Source organism: Phascolarctos cinereus, unplaced genomic scaffold, assembly GCF_003287225.1.
Source record: "Phascolarctos cinereus isolate Bilbo 61053 unplaced genomic scaffold, phaCin_HiC Scaffold_726;HRSCAF=1367, whole genome shotgun sequence".
NCBI classification, from domain to species: Eukaryota; Metazoa; Chordata; class Mammalia; order Diprotodontia; family Phascolarctidae; genus Phascolarctos; species Phascolarctos cinereus.
The window spans coordinates 389,124,435-389,134,152 of record NW_027556098.1 but is presented as its reverse complement, the minus strand read 5'-3'; the positions used below and the strand labels follow the sequence as shown (position 1 = coordinate 389,134,152).

At 48.9% G+C, this 9,718-nt stretch overlaps 1 protein-coding gene across 1 annotated transcript in view; it reads left to right on the top strand.

Annotated features, from left to right (window-relative positions):
• Positions 1-1,868: 1,868 nt before the first annotated feature.
• MFN2 (mitofusin 2) overlaps positions 1,869-9,718 on the top strand; it is a 32,712-nt gene continuing 24,862 nt past the window's right edge. Inside the window, 4 exon segments of the mRNA XM_078145672.1 lie at positions 1,869-2,103; positions 2,778-2,904; positions 3,386-3,477; positions 8,277-8,455. Of these exon segments, the coding sequence (XP_078001798.1) occupies positions 8,281-8,455 (175 nt within the window). The 5' untranslated portion in view covers positions 1,869-2,103; positions 2,778-2,904; positions 3,386-3,477; positions 8,277-8,280.

Here is a 9,718-nt window from a genome sequence, read left to right as displayed (position 1 = left end):
GAGACCAGATCAGAGGTCAGAATGTTGCTCGGTAAGCATAGGATTATAGAACAAAGAAAAGGAGTTATTTCCATCAAGCTGCAGTAGCCGAGTTGTCATCTTCATTTTAAAAAGGTTTGTGGGTACTCTTTTTAAATTGTACATCCCTATTACTTTCCAATGACTCACCCTTCCGACCTAGAAACCTCCCTCATAACAAGGCAGTCAAACAAAACAAAATCAACTCATTGGCTGTGTCTGAAAATGTACGCCTCATTCCACAACTGTAGTCCACCACCTCTTTCAAAAAAAGCATCACCAACTGACATTCTTCTCTTCTATGGAATCACAGGGCTTAGAACTTGAAGGGAAACTCTTTTTACAGATGAGGAAACTAAGGCTCAGCAAGGCAGACTTTTTCTTGGGTCACACAGCTAGTAAGCAACAGAACCAGGTTTCCCATTCTGGTATTCTGGCTCTAAACCCAGGGTACTTTCTACCACATGAAGACTATTGTCTGCCCAGATAAAAAATAAGCACCCTGAGGTCTGCAGAGAGCTTCATGACTATGATCTTATTTGATCATGATACCCAACCATTAAGTGTATAGGTAATATATAGATATAGTAAACATAGTATGTTGTATAGTATATATAACATATGCTATAGGGTGGCTAGGTGGCGCCATAGTGCATAGGGCACCAGATCTGAGTCAGGAAGACTTATCTTCTGAGTTCAAATCCAGCCTCAGACACATATTAGCTGTGTGACCCTGGGCAAGTCACTTTGCCATGTTAGCCTCAGTTCCTTATCTATAAAATGAGCTGGAGACAGAAATGGCAACCCACTCCACTATCTGTGCCAAGAAAACCCCAAATGGAGTCACAAAATGTATACTATATACTATATAGTATACATTATTTTATATATATGTATATGTCTATATCTCTTTATGTCTATATAATATTTGTAGCAAGTAGCAACAATAGGTACTTTGTACAAATATTATCCTTATTTTACAACTGATGCATCTGAGGTCCAGTGGTCAAAGTCATTTAGGTTGGTGGTCAGGTATAGAGTCAGGATTTGAACGTGGGACCTCCAACTGTTGTGGTCTAGGGGTGCTGGGAACCCCCAAATCCAAGGGTATAAGGTGGAGGTCTGCCTCCAAAGAATTCGACCACTCAAGCCTTCTTTCAGTTAAGTGGCCAGCTTATTGTAACACCAATAGAAGCGGGCCAGACTTCTACTGAGTCTGCTGTCTTTGTGAAGCCAATAGAAGCGAGCCAGATTTTAAGAATCTGCATATTTGCTGAGGATAAAATGGATGTTTTTATACAGAAAGATGGTGGGAAGATCTGGATGGGATCTAGAAGTGGCGAGTAACCTGGGGTGGTCCAGAGGAAAAAGAGAAAGGGGTCTAGATGGGATCAAGGAGTGTCAAGTAAGCTAATTAAGGTGGGCTGGGGTGGGCCAGATGCCTTGGGTGGAGGCACCAGTGATCTAGGCTATTGAAAAGTATGGGAGAATTCAGGGCTTTTCCTTTTTAGGATCCAGAACCCAAAGACATGCTCTTTTCCCTTCAGGGGTTCAGATCCCATCCCCATCACAACTGTGCATATTTGCATAAATTCTGTGTTGCACACTTAATAATGCGTGATGATTTGCACCTAAGCTTCCCCCTTTCAGGGTGGGTGCACAAAAGCGGTGAGGCCCAGAAGCCCTGCCTGGTCAGGCTAGACCTGGTTCTCTTCCAGGGCTGCCTCGCCCTTGACAATCCCTGCGGACCCCGAGCCCCGCCCCTCGAAGAGGGACTCCCTACTCGTTCAGAACTACGACTCCCAGGGTGCACGGCGGGCCACTCTAGTGACGTCACGGCCAGCGCCCAGTGGAGCCGCAGGGCCTGGACGAAAGGCTGCGCCCCGCAAGCGCTGGGGCCACTCTGGACCCTCGCGGAGCTCGTGGAGATCTTCCGGTCAGCTCCAGCTGCCGACTCCGAAGCGGGAAGTCGGGGCGTGTGCGGTGGTTGGGGGCAGCGAGTGACGCGCCCCTCCCCTCCACGGCCTGACGCGGCCTGATGACGTCACGTCGCATCATGGCGGCGACGGCTCCGAGAAGGTGAAGGTGAGTGTGAGTGACCGCGGGCCGCGGCAGCGCTGCGGGGGAAGGCCGAGGGGCGCGGCCGGCGCTGAGCCCCCAGGCCTCCGCTCGCATCCCCCAGCCCCAGCCAGGCCCGCATTCTCGGCCCGCGGCCCCTCCTCTCCTGCGGCTTCCCCAGTGCTGGACCCTCCCTATTCTGCCCTGCATGCGACCCCTCCCGCCCCCATGCCGGGCCCCCCTCCGTATCAGTGCTCCTCCCTTCGTATCAGTGCTACCCCCTCCGTGACAGGCCCCCTCTTCTCCACGCCAGGCTCCCCCCATGCCGGGTCCCTTTTCCGTATCCGTGCCCCTCCTCTGTGCCAAGCCCCTTCCCCTCCATACCAGGCCCCCCGCCCCCGTTTCCAGGACCCACTCTCCCATGCCAACTTCTTCCCCCGTGCCAGGCTCCCCTCCTGTGCTCTTTCTTGGGTACATGGCATGCACATGTGCCCAGCCCAGGTGTGTTGTGATGCCCCAGGGTTAGTGAGCTCCTCCAGTCAGTCCCTGCCCTTGCTCTCCACCCCAGCTTGCTGGCATGTGTCCTTGCAAGAGGCCTATATGAGCCCAGGGGTGGTTTTCGTTTGGAGTCCTAACCTGATTAGAGGGGCCTGGTGCCGGCCCCAGCCTCCTGGTGACTTCTCCCCCTTTCTTTCTGACAGTTCTGGGGACTGGGTGGATTCATCACAGCAGCCTGTGAGGGTGAGAAATGCCCGGATCCTTCCCTTCTTTTCCAGGCCAGCGGAGTTCATGATGTCAGCCTTGTGAAAACAATCCACCTCTCGAAAAGTAGGTCTTGGTTTCTTGGGGCCTGTGCTGCCTTAAGCTGTAGGGGAACAGCGGAGGCTGTACGTGCAGCCCTGGGCTGGAAGTAAACGAGATTAGGAGAATGTCACAGATCCAGTGAAGGGCCCCTTGAATTGAGTCTTGGCATAGGGTGATTTCACACTGGAATCCTTTCTGTCTTTGTGAGAGGAAACCAAGTTGGGTCAGACCTTTTGTCCTGTGAGCTAGTTCTGCTATCTAGGGCATCCGCCGAATGTTATTTCACTCCAACCAAATGGAACTGATTTAATATGTTGTGAAATAAGGAAAGTAAGCATTGGAATCAAAAATACTCTGGCAGATCTCTCTTTTCCTGGTCTCTCTCTTCTCTCCAGTGTTGTGATTCTTCATCTTTTCCATATTGTTCATTTCCTAACTTTGCCTGGAAAAAACTCTCCTTCATCTCCATTCTTTTCATTTTTTTTTTTCCGTTTTAATTTCTCAGCTTCTCCCTCTCTGTATCAGTTACATTGGTGGACGGTCCTGTGGATCCTTTTTTTCTCTTTTCCTGCTAGAAGTTGCTCTGCATAAAATTGGGTAAGAAAATGGTGTGAATTCAGGCATTGCATTTCATACCCAAAGCCACACGAGAGATTTTTGCTTCATTCTCCCTCTTACATCCCCAGATACCTAACTGACTTCAATTAAACTCAGGTATGAGCTAGCCTGATGATTACCTGGGAGTAGATCATACTAATGATAATTGGAACATAGAATTGGGTTTGTTCTGATAAAGCCTTCTTAAAGTGAAGTTGGTGGTTTCCAACTTCAGCTGAACTTTATCTTCTAAGCAATGTGACAGCCCTTGGTCTACAGTACTAAGGAATTCCTTAGCATTATGAACAGATCTGACCCATATGATTTAGTAGGTATTCTCTAGAGAGTGGCCTGATGCACATAGACATGAAATGATTTGCCCAGGGTCACACAGTTAAGTTTCAGTGGCAGAATTTAAATTCAGGTCTTTCTGACTCCAAAGTCAGCATATTATCTATGGCACCCAGGCATTCTCTACCTTCTGAAATTATAAGACTGTTATCTGCTATGTGCCTAGGGGAAGGGCCCTGCTTGCCTGAAGCCTTCCTGGAAGTGGGAAACTCTCAGGTCCTCCCTGAAGAGTTGAAGGGGTGGTGTGGGAGGAAGCAAGTGTGAGGAGTTCCAGAGCTAGAAAGGGAAGCTTTGTATACTTTTGTTTATTCTGCCACATTCTTAGCTTCCTTTTGTAGAATAAATTCATACTTGAGATCCTGAGCCCCAAATATTAGGTGATGCATTCAGGTTAGGCTAAGAGTTCATTATTAACTTAAGAAAATGGGACATATCTGCCAAGGATATAAGCTTACTAGGCTATTACTCTGACTACAATTTCCTTTTCTGTTATTGTCCCTACCCCACCCCTACCCCTACCCACTCTCACCCCCTACCCCACTGCCACCCCCTTATATTGTTAAGCCCCTTGAGGACAGAGACTGTCTTTTTCTTATTTACCTCTCCAGCCCTTAGTACTGTGACTAGAACATAGTAGGTCCTTAACAAGTATTTTTTGACCAACTACAAATCCCAGAGGGCAAGCAGCTCAGTCAAATGGAGCCAGTTAGATTTCATGGGAATTGGGGAGTTGAGGAAATTAATGTTTCTCCTGATTAAGGAGAATTAATTTGTGGCAGATCAGGGGCTTGACTGGGTTGGCTAAGATAGCCAAGGGAGCAGGGAGACGCTTCCTATCCCAGGTGTTTCCAAGACTAGTTGAGGGCAGCAACTAGGAGTACTGTGAGGACATTCACTGCTGAGGAATGAAAACTCTAAGGAGTTGTAAGTTTTTTCTCACTCCCTTTATATCTAAGAATTTTACATTTTCACTGAGCTGCTTTCATTTCATTTCCTTGGGTAACTCATCTGCCTTTTAGTTTTCTTTTGCCATATACTAATGCTTCTCGTTTCAAGCCCTTAAGTCTCACAAATAATCACCAGATCACTAAAAAGCACCTCATTATAAATGCCAACTAGTTTTCAGCAACCTACTTCCAGAAGTAGTTTGTCTTCTGGGCAAAAAGTATTTAGTTCTTATAGGGAAAGTTGTCTTATTACAAGACTCTGACTTCAGGGATTTACCTCAAGGCCAGGTATTGGGTTGATGGAGATGGGGAGGGAAATATGTTTTGATACTCTGGAATTTGGGTGTCCTAACCTGATTAGAGGGGCCTGGTCCCGGCCCAAGCCTCCTGGTGACTGCTCCCCCTTTCTTTCTGACAGTTCTGGGGACTGGGTGGATTCATCACAGCAGCTTGTGAAGGTGAGAAATGCCCAGATCCTTCCCTTCTTTTCCAGGCCAGCAGAGTTCATGATGTCAGCCTTGTGAAAACAATCCACCTCTAGCATCCTTTATGTGTGCCTGTTTTCTTCCTCAGTTGTGTGGCTTTTTGCCCGGTTTGCCTGATTTTTCCTACAGTGTGGGTATAGTCTGCCCAGCCCTTGCACAGCTGTGAGTACAGCTACTATGGGCTAAGGACTTCTTTCTGGAGTCTGATCACACAACAGACCTTTGGCCCCTATGAAGTGGAAGAGTGTGGCCTCATATTGTTTCCAGTTTTCTCTGTTCAGTATATAGCTGATTTTTTCCTTGTTCAGTCTTCTGGGTGACTTCCAAGGAAAAGAAAGTAGCTCCATAACCCTAGGAGACTCCTAGGAAAGAAACGGTAGTGGTAAGTGAAGTGGGATCAGTCGTGTCTCCTCCAGGAGTCCAGTCTGCTGCCTTCCTCCTTGCCTCACTTGAGGTTTTTCCTCATCTCTTCACTCTGCTTCGCTCTTTCCATCTGTTCCTTCGAATTGATTTTGGCAGTCTCTTGTCATCTACTCTTCCTAGATGTTCTTTCCACTTCTGAGAGAGTTTCTTACAGATACTAGTGAGCAGCTCCAATGCTGTCCATACTACAGTCACCGCCCCCCACCCCTTTGGGTGTGGCTTCATGTTGTATTTCCCTATCCCTTGCAAGGTTGAGAGCAGGAATGGGGAAGTGGAGCAGCTGGCAGAGACAGGAGAACCTTGGCAAGGAGGCATTTACCTGCTGGGTAGCAGAGGTAAAAGAGTATGCTGTCTGAAGATGTCTGCAGTGGTTATCAACAGGTCCTGTCCCCCTCACCCCCTATTCTGAGTTCTGATTGGCCCTTGGGGATCCTTGCCGGGGTATCTGATCTGCCTTTTCTTTTTCCATCCGACATCATTTGGGTAGTCAAGAATGTAACTTCTGGGGCTGAAGCTGAACCATAATAGTGCTTTTAGAAAGAGATTCCTTTTTTTTGCCTCTGCCACATTCATAACATTGCTTAGGTGTCAGGGAAATGGGCAAATCGGAGAGTTCCCACTTTCAGCAGCTTTGTTATTCTAGGGGAGTACAGTATGGACAAGTAAATACAAGGCAGCTTGAAGGCGGAAAAAGTGCTAAAAACCGAGAGAATAGGACAGGATGAAGCCCAAACGAACCTTGGGGAGCGCTGGGAATTCTTAGGAGGAAAAGGTGAGACAGTGAGTTGTTCCAGTCCTTGGGGGCAGCCTGTGCAGAAGTGTGGAGATGAAATTGTGAATTCAGGCAGTATTTGTTGGGAGTTTGGCAAAGGTAGATTGGAGTTGGATTGTGCTGGGGCGGAGTGCTCACTTAGCACGTTGGCCATAGATGACTAGCAGTTCCTAGACTCCAGTGCTGTAGAATCTTAGAGCTGGATCAGGCCTCCAGGTCACCTGGCCTCTCCCGTACCTGCGTCCGGCTTCCCTGCACCACGTGCCCGGCTAGGGGTCCTCCAGCCTGCACAAAGCATTCTGGCGATGGGCAGATCCACCTCCTGAGGCAGCTCTTCCCCTTTTGGATGGCTCCAGTTGTCGGGAAGCTTTCTTTCTGTCTAGCTGAAGTCCACCTCCCTATCGCTGCCATCCATTGGCCCTGGTTCTGTCCTCTGGGGCCAAGAAAGCACGTCTGCTTCTGTGGCCTTATGATGGCCCTTTTCAATGTTGAAACATAGTGATTTCCTCTTCCGTAAGGCTTCTTTTTAGGCTAACCACTCGTGTTCCCTTCAGTTAATCTTTACTGGCATGCTTGTGACTCTTCTCCTCCTCCTCCTCATTATTGTTGCTCTGGTGGTTTCCAGGTGGTCGCTGTCGCATGTTCAGAACTGGCATTCCCCAAGTACGTCTGACAGGGTCTGACCAGGGTCCAGAGTGCAGTGTGATTGACTTCTCTCTCATTCCAGGTTCTAGATTCTTTTAGGGCAATCAGGAATCCAACTGGGTTTTTCAGGTGCCATATTACATTTTTGGTGTCCTAACAAGGGAGACACACTTCCCCATTCTGTGCTTGTGTGGTGGTTTCTTTGGAACCCAAGCACACGACTTTATGTTTAGGCCCGTTGAGCTCTGTCTTACTGGATTTAGCCCGTCGTTTCTTTCTGTGATGGTTTGGTTCCTACTGCTGCTCTTCAGCATATCAGCTAGCTTCGTGTCAGGTGCTGCCGGAGGCCACGCTGTCTGTCACAAGCACAGACATTGAGCAGAGCCGCCTCTAGATGTGTTATGTGTCCTGGGAGACTGAATGGGCCTGGCCAGGCTGGGTGCACAGCAAAGCTTGGGCTCCTTCACCGGGCTGCCAGGAATGCAGTCCAGAGGGCAGGCTTTTATTATTGGTTTTATACCAGATCGCCTCCGTGCAGATTAGAGAAGGTAGCTCTATTCTCTTTCTCACTTGACAGAGCCTCTCCTGGAAGCTTAGGGAGTTCATGATTTGCTCAGAATGCCCCCCACGAGGTTCTGACAGCTGAGTCAGGAGGCTGAGGGTCCCTCCACATTGATTTTAGGTCTCCGGTAGGAGATCTGGTCATCTCCATGGTCCTTTCCTCAGGTCTCAGCTCAGATCCTTTTGACCTTGCCTTTCCCAGGTTCTTTTCAGAGTTAGTTCTGCGTCATCTGAATGATGGCTAAGATCAAGCAATTGGAAGCTAATTTTACTCTCTGCTTTATGGGAAAGGATCAAAGAGGAGTCTAGCCTCTGGAAATAGTTATTTAGGTCTCCTTCCTCCAATCCAGAAAAAAAAAACAGCCTGCCTGAAGCTATTTGATGTAGAGCACCGTGTGGTACGGTGGAAAGAAAAGTAAACTTGGCAGTCCTGGAATGTGAGTTCAAATCGTGTTAGCGCTTGCCGCTTGGGGGACTTTGCACAATTCACTTCACATCTTGGGTTCCAGGTTCCCCTCTATAAAATGAGGGGTCGGAGTAGAGGACCCCTGAGGCCTCTTCCAGGAGTGTGGGGGCACGTGGCGTGTCGGCCTCACCGACTGCTTTTCTCCACAGCGCGATGTCCCTGATCTTCTCTCACTCCAACCCCATCATTTCAATCAAGAAGGACAAAAGACACATGGCCGAGGTGAATGCGTCTCCACTCAAGCACTTTGTCACCGCCAAGAAGAAGATCAATGGTATTTTTGAACAGCTGGGGGCGTACATTCAGGAGAGTGCCACCTTTCTAGAGGGTAAGTAGCGCTCTGAGCGTTTTATTTAGTCCTGACAGGATGTTTGGTGCCATTGTCTTGTGGATTCATCCCCACACTTATGGTCAGCATTAAAAAGGTTTCTGAGAGCTTGGTGAGGGTGGAGGCTGCTGCTTCGGTCACTGCCTCCCATCCCCCTGGCTGGGATTTAGATTCCTTAGGAAACCATGGCCCGGGATCCTAGGATTAAGACCTGGGAGGGACCTAGCCCGGCCCCTTCATTTGGCAGATGACCCAGTTGAAGGCCAGAGACTCACATAAGGCCACAGAGGTGGTGAGTGGATAACCTGGAATTCAAACCCAGGTCATCTGAGTCCAGATCCAGCATTAGGCCTGGCCAACGAATGCGCTTCATCTTATAGGCCAGCTTCTAATTTGGGGACAGTTTCTGGTCCCAGACTGATGAGGAGAGGGAGAACTTGGACAGTTACTCCTTTTGGGCGTCTCTCCCCTCCCCTCAGTCTCCCTGCCCCTGCTGTAGCAGCTGTTAATCAGGGTCATGGACTTGAGCTGGAAGGGCTCCTGGAGGCTCCAGAATCTAACCCCTCTTACCCAGGAGGCCCGTGTGGTGGGCAGAGGTGGCCTTACCTGAATGGGGTCACTCAGGTGGTGACTAACAGCTCGGATCTGAAGCCAGGTCAAGATTCAGGGTTCTGCTGCCTCCTGGCCTGTACGCAATAGAAAGGTTTAAACACGTCTCTGTTTCTCTGAATGGATCATGTGTCTTCTCTTGTTAGCATGGTCTCACTTTGTGAAGTCTTGCAGCTCGGTGACTAAATTTGATCTGTCTTCAGCTGCATTTCCTGTGATATGAAAGGGCTGGCAGGCAGGCAGCTAGCATTTATCAAGTACCTACTATGTGGCAGGCTAAGCTAAGCACTTGGAGAGACACAGTCAAGCATAAAGACATTGCCTGCCCTCAGGGAGCTTACCTTCTAACTAGGGAAGACAACATTCAGAAGGGAGTGGAAAATGGGTGGGTTTTTGCTTGGGGGAGATGGAGACAAAATTAGAAGCAAACCAGGATGGGGAATGAAGGCTGGCTGGCCCAGAAGGAACTGGGCAGGGGGATGTTCTAGGAAAGGCAGCTGAGGCACAATGGCAAGGCTCAGAGGATCTCCCAGGGTGTTTTCAGCCTTGCCATTCTATGATTCCATTGGATGATGGAGTCGAACAGTGGCTAAATTTAGAACCAGAGGACTTAGAGTCCAGGGCCACTGCTGTTTACAACCTCTGTGACCTTTC